This window comes from Python bivittatus, unplaced genomic scaffold (genome assembly GCF_059951505.1).
Source record: "Python bivittatus isolate LINGU-HERP-01145 unplaced genomic scaffold, Pbiv_v1 ctg000340_np1212, whole genome shotgun sequence".
Lineage (NCBI taxonomy): Eukaryota > Metazoa > Chordata > Lepidosauria > Squamata > Pythonidae > Python > Python bivittatus.
In genome coordinates this window covers 3,364,975-3,382,063 of record NW_028277056.1, presented here as the reverse complement: position 1 = coordinate 3,382,063, position 17,089 = coordinate 3,364,975, and the positions used below count along the sequence as shown (strand labels likewise).

Genomic DNA, 17,089 nt, shown 5'->3' with positions numbered 1-17,089 from the left:
AAACTAAGTTTATTTGCACGACAGTTACCTGTCAATTGCACATCATCAAGTAAAACTAAAATAATGGATTTTTTTGCACGCAAAGTATCAGCTCCCCACCTTCAATATCATGCTGGTCATTTTGAATATCTTGCTACATGACTGAGTCTTGGTTGTGAAATTTGTTTCCTTTTCCTTCCCCAAATCTCACAACCAAGAGTCCTCATCTTTTGTAACCTAACAGTGGTGAAAATTAAGTAAGGCACATGTAAAAGAGGAAATAAAGCTTCCACTTTTACCTACAATTTTAACATAAAATACTAAGTAACTTCCTAGAAATGTTCATTACTTTATTCATCTGATTTGTTTAAAAGTCTTCAAGGCCTCCATTTCTTGAAAATTTTAAGATGTCCTTCTGATAATAGCAGGATTTCATGATTGGATAAGGGCAGCCTGCAGCTGTAACAGAACTGGTTTTCATGTCAAGCTCTTACTTCTGTGCAGGGATGTCTTCACATTGGTCAAAAAAGTCAAGATGCCACCCATAACCATGTGATCAAAGCCCAAACCTGTTTTTTTTTACATGTGTCGCCATGCACATAAAAAAAGGGCAGGGCTTCAGTTACATGGCTACGGCCAGCATCTTGGCTTTTTCGACCCCTCCCCCCATTGCCCTCCCCCACTTCTTGGTTTGCGAAGAAGGGCTGTTTTAAGGACTTTGTTGGTGAGCATAGCAGGAATTGTAATATCAATACAAAGGCAAAATTAAACATAAGTGGCTGGGGAAAGATACCTTCAGAAGATGAGTTTCTGGAAAGTTCTGCCCAGAATAGACTACTGTACCATTCAATAAAGTTTGGTAAATGCAGGAAGACTGGTATTGGGAGGCTTTGTTGATATGGTGGGAAAACCTCTCTCAGAAAGTTCTTTGTCCATCACAAAAGTTAAGGATATACACTGGAACGCTATTCAAAATATTTTTCCATACTAAATCCACATACAAAAGCTCGAGCTTAGATGTGCTATGAATGATAACAGTTGGCCTCTTGTATTTTATTTTTTTATTGTCATTTTCTGATTTCTTCTTCTGGAACATTCTCTGCTTACACCAGTCTATCACACTCCTCCATCTGTGTAATTCCTATAGACCACAAACTAAGGATCCTTTAAAAAGAGAGCTATGTTCTGCAGCCCACGTGAATAATTTCTTCCAAGATTTATATCACTTATTGAACGAATCAAGAAAAACTTGGTTTCTTTTCTGCCTGGGACAAAAAGGTCTCCTGTGTGTGTGTGTGTGTGTGTGTGTGTGTGTGTGTGTGTGTGAGACTCCTGGCGACTGCCTGGACGAGTCCCTGTAGTTTTCTTGGCAACATTTTTTGGATGTGGTTTTCCCCTTCCTTTTTTCCTGAGCTAGCTGGAAGGCCCAGCTGGTTTCATGTCCAAGGCAGGCCTAGAACTTACAGTCTCCTGGTTTCTAGCCTGGCGTCTTGAACTACACCAAACTGGCTCTCACATATCTATACTCAAAACCTATTTATGTATTGCATTTATATAGTCACCCAACTGAACAAAGTGGCTCTGGGTGATGTACAAAAGTCAACTACAAATACAGATTAAAAAAAAAAAGAAGGCAACAAAATACATTAAATGCCGACAAGAACCATAAAATGGCAACCAGACTAAAATGTACCGTAACTCAACAATTTGAATTCCACTCACTCGAACCCAAAGATGAGGGAAAGAACCAGGTTCTGACTGCCTTCTTAAAGGCTTTAGCAAACAAGGCCCAGTAAAAGATATTCTGTTAGAGTCCCCAATCTTTTGATGCAGAGGGTGCTTTCACAAGGAGACTTGTTCCAAAGAAGACCTGGATTAGAGCCACCCAGGATTTGAAACCCAAGGCTCTCTTAAAGAGGGCACTTCACTTTCCACCATACTAGCTTCTTTTTTAAAAGGACTTTAAAAAAAAATGTGAACAGGTAGGGCAGGGACCCTAGGAAACAGAAGGCAAATATCCATACATACATTGGCACCCACAGCTGCCATGGGGGGTGGGTGGGGGGTGCCATCCTCACTCATTAGTAGAAATTAGTAGCTGCTAATCCATCCGTAAATTTACCCAGAAAATAAGACTAAAAAAGCAAGACACCACAATACTCAAGAGAACTCTGAAGAGGACACACTTAGCTATGCAGCAACTCAATAATGTTGTGCTCCTTTTCTCAAGCAATCTTTCCAATCAGGGGGCTTGAGTGAAAATAATATAGTAAAAAGGAAAGTAGAAGGATGGGTTGGTGAAAGATGAAAAGGATTCTGATGAATCCATTTGGAACACTTCCACATCATACCCTTTCAGCATATTTAACTGGTACCCTATCCGTAAGTATTTATAAATTACATCAGAGGCAGTCCATAGCAAAGTTCACAGCTGTAACTTTACAGAAGCCTTTATGCAGAAGAAACCTTTTTTTTTAAAGGAGTGCTGGCTGACAATTCAAAATAGCAAATGCATCAAAAACCAGACGCAAGGGAATAACTAATGCCGTGACGGTTCACTTTCTGTGGGCAAGAGGAAGAGTCTGAGGGGTTGGATTGGAAGAACATCAACTGGTAATTTGATCTACAAATCCTTGAGTGTATTTATTTATTTTTTTTTAGAAATATATAAGGTGCCCAACTGCACAATGACTCTGAGACGCCTACAGTAAAAACAATCATACAATACAATAAAGAAAACCTCAACACTGTAAGAAAAACAAGTATTGAAAGACAATCAAACATGCAGGACCTGCCATTCTTTCTAATCCACCAGGTTTTCAGAGCTCTTTTGAACACAGCCAAGGTGGGGGCCAGATATATCTCAAGGATGGTGTTCCAGAGGGCAGGTGCTGTCAAAAAAAGACCATTTCCTAGGTCCCGTCAGGTGACAGTGCTTAATGGAGAGGACCTGGGAACCACTTACAGATAGTCTTCAACTTACAACGACAATTGGGACCAGAACTTCCATCACTAAGTGATGTGGTTATTAAGTGAGTTGCACCCGATTTTATGACCTTTGTTGCCATGGTCGTTAAGTGAATCATGCTGTCATTAAATGAATCCGGCTTCCCCCATTGATTTTGTTTGTCAGAAGCCGGCTGGGAAGGTCACAAATGGCGATCATGTGACCCTGGGATGCTGCAACCATCATAAATACACACCGGTTACCAAGTGTCTGAATTTTCATCATGTGACTACGGGGGACACTGTGACGGTCATAAGTGTGAGGACTGGTTGTAAGTCATCTTTTTCAGTGCCATCATAACTTTGAACGATCGCTAAACAAATGGTTCTAAGTCGAGGACTACCTATATCGATATGCAATGATTTTAAGAGAATAAGCTCTCACAAAGGTACTGACAGCTTAGTGTAGCTTCGGATTCTGAGCCAGAAGCAGGAAATCCCAAATCTTGCCTCTGCAAGAATGTACTTGATCCCTTTGGATCTGGAGCACACCACCTTTGTATGTTTAATTTTATACATAACTTTACCTGTATAGGCCACATTCTTAGGATTTCCGTACGGAGCCCCAGGCTGAACGGGGCTGTAAACAGGATTCATTGTGGAAGACGTGAAAACTCTGAAAAAGAAAAATGCAGTGTTCAGAATGCAGGCTTGGAAAACATTTAACAGATACTGGGGAGAAAATACCTTTTAAAAATAATATCTCAGTACAAAACAGAACAAATTAAAGATTATACAGTAAGATGTAGGAGACAATACAGAAAATGAAATCAGCAAGTATTTTTGATATATCAGAAACAGTGTCTTCTAAAGGGTGTATATCTGTATGTATGCAGGAGTCTGTGTCTGTTTCAGAGAAATACTACCAAACTATAGAGGAACATTATCATTGTAAATAAAACAAAAGACTCAAGGTATCTTTAAAAAATGAGCAAAGTTCTACAATATATAGATGTTCCTCCACTATTTATTTCTTCTGGTTTTCTTTTGTTTTTTACCACAATTTATCTCCCACTCCAATCCAAATGATTCTTGATCTGAGAGGAAAATGGCTTTTCTGGATAACTTCCAAATGCCCAAAGAAACTTTTCATCTGATATTTGTGTTGCTGATGAGTACCATCCACCACACTAAGAAAACCCAAACAGGGCAATTCAGAACTGCTTTTGCTTGTAAAGGAAATGATTTATGATACAGTGCTAGTATTAAATGGAACATTTCATCACTGAAGTTTAAGAAAGTTAAGTTAATTCCCTTGCATTCTTCCCCTGGCTGGCTTGGAAATGTTGCTTACACCTTATTCCCCCTGGCCCTGCACACACACACACCCCGGTCAGTTACTAAGAAGTATTACAGGGGAGAGTTTTTGTCAATGCTGCCAAACTAATAATGCCTGGGGGGAAAAAACAACAGCAACAACCAAAAAAACTAGAGCAATTTACCAAGTCCATTAGAGGATGTTCAACGCTAAGGAAGAAAAAAAAGCATGCTCAGGGAATTGGGTCCAAAACATACATAGTTGCACCCTAGGTACACACTGATTAATTTTATGGGAAATAAGTGACATCCATTTCATAAACCAACTTCAGGGAAACCATGAGGATTGACAGTGCTTAGTCTTGATGGCCATGCGACCACTTCTGAAGGCCATCTGCTGGGGGACAAGTGGGCTCCCTGGGCCACTGGGAGAACAGACTCCAACATGGTTCCGGATTGCAGGAACTGAGTCTTCTGGATGGCCACATGGAACAATTTTTCTAAGCTTGAACTGTCACTACTCAGGTATGCAGGGTAGCTACCTTTAATTGTGCAGATTATAGCCTTGCCTTCATTGATCACATCACTGAGCCCCAACAAAGCTGTGAAGGAATTCTCGCAACAACAATCTGATTATACTTGACTATGCCAGATGGCCTGGGCCTGATGGGGGCTCACAACGTTAGAAGTGGCTGGTGGGTTGATCAATACTGCTCCCCCCATCATCTTGAATTGTGTGTAGGCTTTGTATACAGAATTGTTCTTATTTTAAAATGGATATTTATATTTTTATTGTTTTTATTGTTTTGGATTTTAACTGTAAGCCGCCCAGAGTCACCCTCTGGGGGAGATGGGCGCAATATACATTTAATAAACAAACAAACAAACAAACATCAAGTGAGGCCGGACCCTTATTAGCTCAAAAAAAGATGTGCTGCAACCCCAAGTTTAAAGTAAATTAAGGATAGGGGCAAGACTTCCAAGCACATGGTACACTTCAAGTATGTTACCTGGTTATATTCCAGCTGTTCCAGCCAACTCCTGTCCTGTTTTGCATTTGGAAGCAAGAAAGGGCAATGCACCAGAGAGATGACTACACTGCTCCACCATAGGAAAATAAAGACATTCAACTACTAAAAGTTGGCCATTTTGAAATATAATTAAATCAGACCAAAGGCCCAGGAAGAGGCCCATGTAGGTCTTAAAGCTCAGTAGGGTGTTAGCAGTATTAAGGAACTGCCATGTCTTGTTAAGTACAAATAACCCAAGGTAGTTGGAGAGCAGTCCATTCTTCCCAGGAGCAACTGGCTTCAAGGTTATCTTTTTGCTACCAAACCCAGATACTAACTAAAGTATTCTCTTTCTTTAGCACAGTGGTAAAGAAAGCTTTAAAAAGCTTGGCAGCTTTAAAATGGGTGGACTTCAATTCCCATGCTGGCTGGGGAATTCTGGGAGTTGAAGTCCACCCATCTTAAAGTTGCTAAGGTCAAGAACCACTGCCCTAGCACAAGGAGAAGATAGTTCCTGCTACTGGAAATGGTAGGGCAGAGAATACACACACACAAGTACACTCCACAGTGCCTTATCTCACTAACAGACAGAGAGCACAAGGTTCTTTCTTCTTTTCCTACAGCTTTTATTTAGACAAAACCAAGGAACGTGGGAATTAGTATCTAGCGCTGTCCTTTAAGGAACAGCTCAGTTAATTATCTTAATGAAGCACATTCTTTGTTGTGATTAGGACAAAGAAAAATCAGTCATTAAGTTTTATTAGGCAAACCATTTGTCTCCACGGCTACCTAGACAACTTTAAAGATGGCATATACCTGCTTCCCCCTCTTCTTGATGGCTTTTGGAAAGGGACTCGCTTCATAAAATAATAATTCAAACTTCCAACAAGGTGGACATTTATGAGTGTGGAGCAATTTGTTAGCTCATTATTTTTTTTTCCTTTTAACCTCCTGATAGCAAACAAGTCAGATGTTAAACCTAGCAACAATTGGTTTGCCAATTAGTGCTTAATTAATTAGTTCCTGCCATTTGCAAGTTAACATTGTAGGAGTACCTCTCCAAAGAGAGAAGACGATGGATTAAAAAGATGGATTAAAAAGAAAACAAAAACAAGGGATTTGGAGCGGGGAAAGGAACCCAAGAGTCATCCTACAGCAGGAAGGGATCCTCGAGGCTATCCAGTCCAAGACCCAGCTCGGATCAGGAAATTCAAACATCCCAGACAGACAGCTGTCTGGCCTCTGATCGCATATCAAACTGCTCTTGTTCATGATATAAAGCAATGAAGATCCCAAAAGGTCTCCTTCTCAACATGGGAAGTTGTAAACATGTTGAATGATCCATGTTTATGGCCCACAAGCAGTCACAATTTGGCACTCACATCCCTCTGCATTAATTTGTATTACTGTATTTTTAGAGCAGTGTTTCTCAACCTTGGCAACCTGAAGATGTGTGGACTTCAACTCCCAGAATGCCCCAGCCAGCAAGGTTGGCTGGGGAATTCTGGGAGTTGAAGTCCACACATCTTCAAGTTGCCAAGGTTGAGAAACACTATTATAGAGCATTACATTTATACCCTATTACACATATAGGCACTGCTCCTTCTGCTGCAAGGACCAGCAGTTGCAATTTTTCTCACACAGTCAAGTTGAAAACTCTCCAAAGCACATCCCAAATATCTTTGAATGCTGGAGACAGACTTTGCATACTTTTTTTTCCAAAAGGAAACAACTTCAAACAAAAAAATCATGGGATACTTCAAGCATTTCAATGCAGCGGAGAAGCCATTTAATAATCATCTATTTCTTCCCCAAGGTTACAGCTAAGAATTGAATTAAAAATTAAACCATTTTTATTGTTAGAATGGTGAAATACAATGGGGGGAAAAGTCTACTTTAGAGAGTGACAGTTGAATAAAACGAAGAGAAGCAACTACTAAGCAGAAGTAAAAACATTATGGAAAAACTTTCTAGTGACACATTCTTCGCTTCCCTTCCGTTCATTTCCCCAACCACTAACCACAACCTAGATACTTATACTTTACAGTGAATATTAAAGATTATTACTACTATCTAAGTCTCTTTATCTATAATTTTTGACCGATCTCATTACTTTTTTCCTAGAAACCGTATTCCAAATGTCTAAATTTGCTCTGCTGTGTAATGTGCAGTCTATATCCTTGCTTACATTTGGTTAAGACTTCTATTATGGATAGATGCCATTAATTTTGCCGTTGCTGCATATTCTTTAATTTTGGCCTCCAATCCGATATCATCAGCAAGGTTCCTTTTTTCCAGTGTTGCACCAAATTTATTCTTGCAGCTGTTCACATATATCTTAGTAAGTTGTAATCTTTTTCATTTATGTTTTCTGGGATTATACCTAATAAAAATGTTTGTGGTTTCAGTTCAAATTTTATTTTTAGCATTTTCTGAATATTTTGATGTATTTCTTTCCAGTGCTGTTGAGGTTTTTTTTTTACATAACCACCACAAATGATGAAGTGTTTCTTCTTTGTTATGACATTTCCAGCATTTATTCGTATATGATTTGTCTATCTTAGTAATTATTAATGGAGTTATGTATCATCTGTAAAACATTTTGTACCAATTTTCCCTTAAATAATAACTTGGAATAAATGTATTGATTTTTTTTCCATAACTCTTCCCATTGTTGTACTGTGATTATTTCTCTGATGTTTTGCATCCACGTTATCATATTTATTGTAATGCTCAACATGATAGCAAAACCCACATTCAATGGATTGTGATGTAGCAGACTTTGGATGTGACAGTCCAATTTTCTAAATCAATATCATATGTATAATGATGCAATTCCACAAATTCTGCCAACTGCCGATAGGATGGTTACTGTTATATGTAATGCACATTCCTGAAAACAGACACATCCCTCCCCTCAATCAGTCTGTTAAAATGATTTTTTTCAGGAGATCAACTGGGACAAAGTACCCTGGAGAAACCAGGTCAATCAGAGAACGGGGGAAGGATTGTGGCTCTCCACAGGGACATGCGCTGTAGAAAGAAAGTGTCTCTTCAATCACTAGGATTTCCAAGTAGAACTAGAAAGATGGTCCTATTAAAAAAACGCCTGGAGACTGATGTTAGGAAATGTATAGAATATTGGGACAATGTGCTGACTTAATCTAATACTACACCAGTGATCTTATTTCATTCTGAACCATGAGGACTGGGATTTTTATTCAGGAACCGCAGTTCGTAGCCCAGTGATAGAAAATGTGCTGTGTATACAGGAGAGGACCAGGATGAATCCTCTGAAAGAGCCACCATCATTAGGAGCAGATTTGCTAGTGGTGGGCCTTGGGAAGAGGCAGTCAGCAGAAGACATTCTAGGCCTAATCCTCAGACTGAGCACCTCCCAGGCAGAAGGGATTGCCTTGAGCATCCAACCTAGAGCATCTGACTTTAAAAATGTCTTTTCAGAATAGGCAGAATAGGCAAGGCAGCTGTTCTTATTACAGCTGCAAGGAAGACAAAATGGGGAAGGAAAGAGCAGGAAAGCCTTAGTAGTAGTAGTAGTAGTAGTAGTAGTAGTAGGCCTTTCAACAAGGTGCATAATAAACCATCAATTAAAACATCAGTCACGTATATGAGATGAGTGGCTATATAAATTGAACAAACAAACAAATAAAATATCAAAGACAACCAGTAAGTACCAGAACTATAAAATCATCATGACCTAATTAAAACTGACAGCCACCAAAACAGCCAGACCAACTGAACATGCATAATAATTCAAGATCTTGCAGCACTGCCAAGTCCGTGGTCAGCTTATTCTGTTACACCCTAGAGTAGAATAAATATATTTTTAAATCCTTCTTAAATCTTGTGCTGACTCTCTTACACATCTGCTCTAAGCAAGCTTTAATTTAGTATTCATTCATTTAGCACGGTCCAGAGCAGATTTCCCCATCCTGGTGGACACCAGGTCTGCAACTCTTGTAATACCCAGATGACCTCTGCTTCTCCCTGCATTAGTTGCACAAGAATTTAAAGAAGTACATTTCCCATTTCCACATTTATTTATTTATTTATTAGACTTATATGGCCACCTATCTATCCAATGAAACTCTAGGTGATAAACAATTTTTTTTTTAAAAAAGGAAAGACATAATCAAACCATAAAACACAAAAAAGAACCCAAGTTGACCCAACCCCCATTAAAAAATCTCAGAATGCACACATCACATAAATCCAGACCAGAGTTCCAGTAATCAGGCCCAATGCCCTCGGGGAAGAGGCAGCTCTTCACTGCCTTCTGAAAGGCCAATAGGGTCAGGGCCATCCATATCTCCAGGGGAGGTTGTTCCATGTGGCAGAAGCCACGATAGAGAAGGACCAACCAGGGTACACTGCTTCACCAAGGGGACCTGGAGGATGCCCACGCAGCCAGATCTGGTAGGATGGGTGGAAACCATCACTGAGAGACAGTCCCATAAGTAACCTGGCCCCATGACATTCAGGTTTTAAAGGTGACAATCAGCACCTCGAATTGCACCTGGAAGCCATTGCAGCTCATGCAGCAATGGTATTATGTGGGTGCCACTGCATTTTGCACCAGCCAAAGCTTCAGAATGCTCTTCAAGTGCATCTCTATGGTTATTATGCAACAAAGAGCTATAGATTGTCTTATGGACTTAAAAGATAGCCCCAAATTCAACAGCGGGTGGAGAAGAAAGCAGGAGGAAAAGAAGGGAAACAACGCTTCTCTAGGCCTCAACCTACTACGCAAGTCTTGTATCCTGGAAATTAAACACAAGCCCCCACAGTTGACTTGCCCTGACAATGAATCCTCAAAAGCATCAACTAATCCCTTCTATGTGATTTACCACCATGGGAATCAGAGCTGTATCTTCTGCTTACTCAGATTCATCACTGCAGTCAAGTCCTGAATCTTGATATCTTTCATGTGCAGAAATGCCCAAGCTGAATTCTTCGCATCAAGGGTTAAGGCCAGAAAGAGCAAGAGTTCTAGAAAGCTATTGCCAGAATAGATAACTCTGGGTAATCTGGACCAACGATCAGACTCAGAATAAACTAGTAAACCAAAAAGGTAGCCTCTGGATTTATACAGCTACCAAAGGCTGCAGAGATAAATCATGGAAAGCCTGGAGCTACAACACACTTAATTCTGTGCCAAGGCATGTTTTTCAAATGAACACACTGTGTCAATCAGCACATACTTATGTCGCAAACAATGTTCTAATTCTGAAAGGGAAAAAAAAAGATGCTGCTGGAGGTCCTACTCTTTTTATCCAGGTGATTAAGACCTGACAAACATCACACATGCTGCAAATAACGCACACGCTTCTGATTAGAATTTCCAAAGCAATTAAAGTTGCTTAAAAAGAGAGAGAGAGAGAGAGAGAGAGAAATGCTCAATCATAAAGCCTATACTTGCATGCCACCTGCAGATCCACAAAACAAATACGTCAGACACAAGCCAATGGACAATCATAGAGTGACACGTCAAGATATTGCATCAGTCACAAAGGTACTGTAAAGATTTACAAGAAGAATTAAAAGGTATTAAAGGGAAATGGAAAATACTGGAGTTGCCTTTCCTTGTAACAGCAGCTGGAGCTGTTCTACTGAATTCAGTGGATTTACTAACGGTGTAACATGCTCTTCTGGTGCCACCCAGCACTCACAAGAACAACATCCAGAGAGAAAATACACACTGCAGGGTCTCTCAGGCACAAAAAGGCATGGATTTTCCCCAAGCCCTCCCTGTTCAGGTGAGGAAACGTTTTACAGTCATTTTAAATCGAAAAGCAGAATTCTGGAGGGGAAAGAGCAAGACGTTCCAGGAACAGAAGCTGTTGAGATGGGGTTTAACATCTCCCCTAACCTCAGATGTAAAGTTTGGAATTTTCTGGAAAGTCCCAAACCAAGTGCTGGTAAAACTGAATGAGAGAAGAATGTCTGATACTCCTACTTGGTAGATGTAGGTAAACATCTAGTTAGCATTGCACTGAGGTTATTTTATTTTTGTTACTTTATATTTATTTTACCTATGGAAGCTTAATTGTTGTATGTTTGGTGCACGTTGGGATCCTGTGGAGCAGAGCTTATTAGCAGATCCATCGTATCCCGTGACCTGCCCCAAACTTATATTCTCCTTTGTAGCATTCTATGGGAGATTCTTTTAATTTGCCACCTGTGATTTTCAACAACTCTGTGTTTGTACTTCCCATCTCAGGGTTACAAGGGGGAGGAGACCAGCCTGGAAGGTGTGTAAATCCAAGAGGACATCAGGAAAGGAAATGTAGAGACCTCCCATTTTTCCCCCTGTGGGCTGAGCCCAGCCATCCCATTTGCTAACACCGAAATTCACGATTCTGTTTTTGAATTGCAAGGATAGACAGGTTTTTGGAGGGGCAGTAATATCTTTACCAGCCTATGCACGCAATAATATCTTCACTCACCAACGAAGTGCTAAAGCAACCACTACCTTTGAAGTTCCCCAGAATTCTTCCTCATGCTACAGGCTAAAATAACCACAGCGTATAGGGGAAAAGAAGAAAAATAAAACAGGGAAGCTTTGCACAAAATGTTTAGCACATTCATACTGCTCACATTTCAGCTTCACAGCAGCCCAAGAAAGGTGCAAGGAAAACAGAATGAAATCCAGAAGAGCCGTGTTGCTCTGGCTAAAGGACATGAATTGTGAATGGTCTTGGAGGACTGCACACGATTTCAATGCGGCAAGAACCAAGCTTGGCAGACAAAGGCGTGAAACTCACTTCATTAAGACGTGATGACAAAGCCAAGGATTGGAAAACAGTAATGATGGAGCCTATTAGAAATGCAACCCCCTAAAGATACCTACTATAGCACTGCTCCAAAGCAAACATCTGTACCCCACCAAACTCTGCCAGCCACAACTGCTGTTGCTCAGAAACTGCCGAACAGCTGGAGGAGGTAATTTCACCACAGAACCCCAGAGAGGCTTCTGCTGGCAAACAAGCTGAGGATACTCGCCTGCCATAAACCCGGTTACATTTCTATCTGTTGTATCTTTGCAGCGAAAGCCCCCTCTGCTGCATGGGGAGATGACTTCAGACGAAGTGTAAATAGCAACACCACGGAGGCTGGCTGGCTCTCCTAGACTGCATCTCGTCACTCAGCAGGCCAGTCTGTCAATCAAAGGGGCTAGAGGGAGGGGAGCCCCGAAGCCTCAAAGGTGCCCCTCGGAGAAGGGGGGAAAGAAGCCTACCAACCCTCCACTTGCACTTTTCATGCTATTCAGGGGCTGCTGTGTCACACTCGGGTGCCCTCATCTTGCTAAACAATAGATGGCTTCAGAGGCAATGGGGTAAGATGAAAGCAAGGCTTGGCGGTTGCAGACTCAGGAAGAATTAAAAGGACACGCAAGTGGGTCTGTTGCCTTCTCATCCATTCAGGCCTTTTGGGGAGAGGTAAAAGATAGCGTGGCCGCTTGGGTCACGGGGTTCGAATTCCAGCGGTTCCCCACCTTTTGCTATATGTAGACCACTACAGCATCATCAAAATGTGTTTTGCAGACTGCCAGGTAAGAGATGGGTTGGCAACTGGGTGCTCACAGTCACTAGAACTTACGACCCCTCAGGTGGCATCAGCAAGATATGAAAAATGAATTAAAAAAAAAAGGGGGGGACCAAAATCTTGCAAAATGGCAATCTTGTGAGAGTTCAGCCATTTTTACATGTTTCCTTTTGATGCTCATGCCTCTGACCACCTGGAACGTCTTCAATGAGTACCAATGACCCACAAACTACAGACGGGGAATCATAGCCTTATGTTATGGATGCCCAAGGACATCTTTCAAGATGTTTTCCTGCACTTGCACAATTCCCCTTCATTTCTATGGATCATGCCCAGGAGACTGTGCTGGTGGGCTCCATTGTCTCCCCTACTTTCTCTACTGAAAATCTGCCGACAATGCCCCAGATCCCTGTTCTGATCTGAGTACCTCATTTTGGTGTGTAGGACAGCTTAAGCTGTGCTATGATGTAGCAAGTTAAGCCAAGCTATGATGGCAAAGGAAAGAAAAAAGGGTGGAATCCTGGGTGTTTGAAGAGCTGCTGGTTCGCAATGCCAGCTGTACCGCTCTTGATCTAGACCTGCAGGAAGAGCGTATGTCTGCCCCTTTCATGGCACCAACTCAAAGCAAGAAGCAAGGTTTAAAGAAGCTAACAGAGCTGTTCAGACCCTAGAGCTCTGCTGGCTTGAAGCACCTAGGAAGGGATCTCGTAGCCCAGGAAAAGTAGAGTTCCAATCCATCAAGCAGTCAACCATTGGATAGGAATGATGCCTCTTGGGGGTGAACCAGCCCACTAGCAAGACAACACAAGCCAGGCCAAGAAGCCCATCAAAGGACTACAAGGAAAGCCTTGAGCCTGATGAACACTCTTCAGCACTATTACAAGTTGGCAAGAACGTAAGCCAACTCCTTGGTGCTGTCCAAGGTCCTGCCTCCAGGACCATCTACAGGAACTGGCCTCTCTCTTCCTCTGACAACTTGGTCCACACCAGGAAAGTTGAAATATTTAATGCATAACTAAGCATGAGAAGAACACCAGCTTTTATCTGTTTTATTAGGAAATCTGCAAACAGCTATGTCCATAAAACAGAGTCTTCAAAGCATGGTACAACCGATTTGATCTTTCTGTGAAAGTACAAACTTAGACAAACATCACTCCTCCCATTCGTTTCAAAAGCACATTTTAGTGTTAGTTTACAGAGCCTTTTTTCAGTCATATTTTACTATGGAACACATAGTTTTAGTACTGCCAGTTTTGATATTCAGGGCTTTAATGTCTGTGCCTGTTAATTTAATTTTGTTTTTATTGGTTGCATTATGAACTCTATCACAGCTTTCAAAAATTGGCTATAGTTGTACTTGCAAATTTTATTATTTGTATTATCCCATTTTACAATTATGCTATGGGAATTTTTTATAGAAGAGCAAGCTATAAATGTATTGCTATTATTATTTAGTATCACTGCCATTTTGTTTGACATTTTCACTCAGAAAATGAAAAGTCAAACACAGATGTAACAGTGAAAACATATTAGTTGTTTAGCTCTGATTTAAAAACTAAAACAATATGTCTGGATATTGATATTCAGCATTTCCCTGAAGTATATAATATTTTTTGCTTATCTAATAGACCTTCTTACTCTGTAGAGTTCTTGTAAAGCTACGCATTTCTCAAATTTATTTCCACCAGGTTGCCTTAGCCCAACTGGCTAGGAATTCTGGGATTTTCCATCTCTGCACGTCTAGGGGCCCAAGTGGAAGAAGTCTGGGGTAAAATATTGCTGGCTATTCTTGGAATATCTTAAGCAAACAACATTTTATTACAAATGTATTGCATCTCTCCAAACTTCCAGCTCCCACAGGAGGACTTCAGGATCATGTGCCAATATTTCTTGGGTGCATACGTTGCTGCTTAATGCCGTAGAGTCAAATTACTGCTGAGAAGATACAACTACTACCCAAGTAAAAAAATAAACTCCCATTCCATTAGTTACTAAAAGAGCTGCTTTGAGGGTACCCAGCTCTTAACTTGGGGAGGAGCCTTGGAATCCAGAGTCATCTGGTTTGCCGTCATGGTTTTAGGATGCTCTGAGGATGCTCTTCTCTCCCTTGCATGGGCAATTTAGCTTATTCTGCTTGCTGACCAGCGCTGCTTAGCTACGTTACAAGTTGATCTTTGATCATGTTTACCTTTCCTATCTGAAAATACCATTTTATTGAAATGAATTTGTAGCATTCATAACTAGACTTCATCCTGGAATGCTGGCAAAATACTTCTATTAGGCTGGGCAGAATAAGAACGTTCTACCGCACACTGCTAATTTGAAGTGGGCTTGCTAAATTCATAACTTTGGGGTTTACCTCTGGGAAAACAATATTCACTCTCCAGAGAAGAGAAGTGCCTAAAGGTATATATCCAGTTAATTATATCCCCGTAGCAAGCAGAATGCTGTAGGGTAAAATTATACAGCTCTTCTCTTTTATTTTTTCTTCATCCCCTCTTGATAGCCTGCAGCTAATGGAAAATAATAATCTGTCATCTGTTTTTCAAATCCAGACCGTGCCCAAATCAGAACCGAATACAACCGTGCACTGCAGACATCTGATATTTCTAAAGATTAGCCATTTCTCAGACTCTCTCGTTTTCCAAAAGGCAGCACTTCCTTCTTAGTGTTCTTCTGATGCAGAAGAGATTATCAGGGATTGGCGATGCACCTGCAGAGGCACTTTACAGAGATAACTCTTTCTTGTCATTGAAAATTTCCCCTAAAATATCATTTGGCTCCCAAAGACATGTTAAGCAAATTTCTTGAATCACTCTAGCTACCATGAATCCTGTGCAAACTTTCATGTGTAAGGGGATACAAGTGCAACTGGCTTTACTACACAAGCTTTCTCAGCTTATAACAATCCCTTTTTCATAGCATTTCCTTATATCCAACAAATGGCAACATCCCTACTCTCTCCCAGTATTAAGATTATTAGAAAAAGCTAATTGGCTGGGAGTTGGTGTCCTAACCAGGCTTTTTCAAGTGACCCATGTAGAAAACTGCAACTTAGGGCATGAATGATTGTCTGAGTCATTTATGCACTTCTCTACATTATGTTGTGCAAAAATCCACTTTGTGCCCCACACCTTTAAAAATAACAATGTCTATCCAAACTTCAAGGGAGGAAATGGACTAACAGTTGACACTGCTTAAAAATGGGAAGAGATGATGATGATGATGATGATGATGATGATGATGATGATGATGATGATGATGATGGTAATGATAGTGATGCCTGGTGAAAACTATTTGTCAGTTGGGATAAAGACAGACAGAGTTGAGCAAACATCTTAGATCTATAAGAAGAACAAAGAGTGCAGGGAAATGAAGGGGTTATGGTGCAGGACACCTCCAGTAACAGCCATCTGATAATACATAGGCTGTTCATATGACTAGAGCATAATGTGAACTCAACATGAACTTGGTCAGGATATGATGAGATCACATCATAAACACATCATAAACAAAAATCATTATTTATAACTTTTAACTTACCACAACTCTAGGACTTATTTGGCCAAAATGGTTCAAAATGATTCTTGACAACAAAATTATGACATTCATTAAATATTTGTATATAATTACAGTATAAGCTGAGTAGAAGATCTGAGATGCAGCCCAAGACCCCAATAAGTATGGAACATCAGTTAGGGAAGCTAGAAGATCTTCTGACCTTTACAACATGAAATCAAAATTTCTCTTGAAGAACCATAAAGCTAGCCACATCCCAGTGCCAGAAACCTTCCATTTTTTAACTGAACACACTCAGTCTTTTTATTAGGCCTAGAGCAGTATTGAGGCCTTCATCAGAAATGACTGACAGCCCTGTGAATTAAACTAATGAAATTTTAGAGATGCATTCTTGATTTGCAATACGGCTTGGCAAGGAAAAGCATAAACAAATTTTAATAATGCTGAATAGAAATATTATTCCAACAGGACTGTACATGGGCTTCTACTCAAATCCATCTCTATCATTATTATTAATTCAATCAATTTTATATGGCCACCCATCTCACAACAGAGACCCTGGGTGGCTAACACAGGGTTAGAAACTCCAATGCAATTAAATAATAATAAATATGTATAATGGCAGCAGAGGACAACAACAGTTGCCTTAAATAATACCTCCATCTCAGCAAGCTTCTGGGGAAGCTGCCTTGATTTTAAGGCTTTATGAAATGCAAGTAGAGCCGGGATCAGCTGGGATCTCGGGGGCTACG

General features: G+C 40.5%; 1 protein-coding gene across 4 annotated transcripts in view; it reads right to left on the bottom strand.

The window, feature by feature from the left end:
• The window catches only part of FAM168A (family with sequence similarity 168 member A), a 138,974-nt gene that overhangs the window by 76,353 nt on the left and 45,532 nt on the right, over nt 1–17,089 (bottom strand). For all 4 annotated transcript variants that reach the window (XM_088140444.1, XM_015888194.3, XM_007428934.3 and 1 more), the window contains exon 2: nt 3,513–3,601. In XM_088140444.1, the coding sequence (XP_087996570.1) occupies nt 3,513–3,582 (70 nt within the window). In that variant the 5' untranslated portion in view covers nt 3,583–3,601. The remainder of the gene's footprint in view (nt 1–3,512; nt 3,602–17,089) is intronic.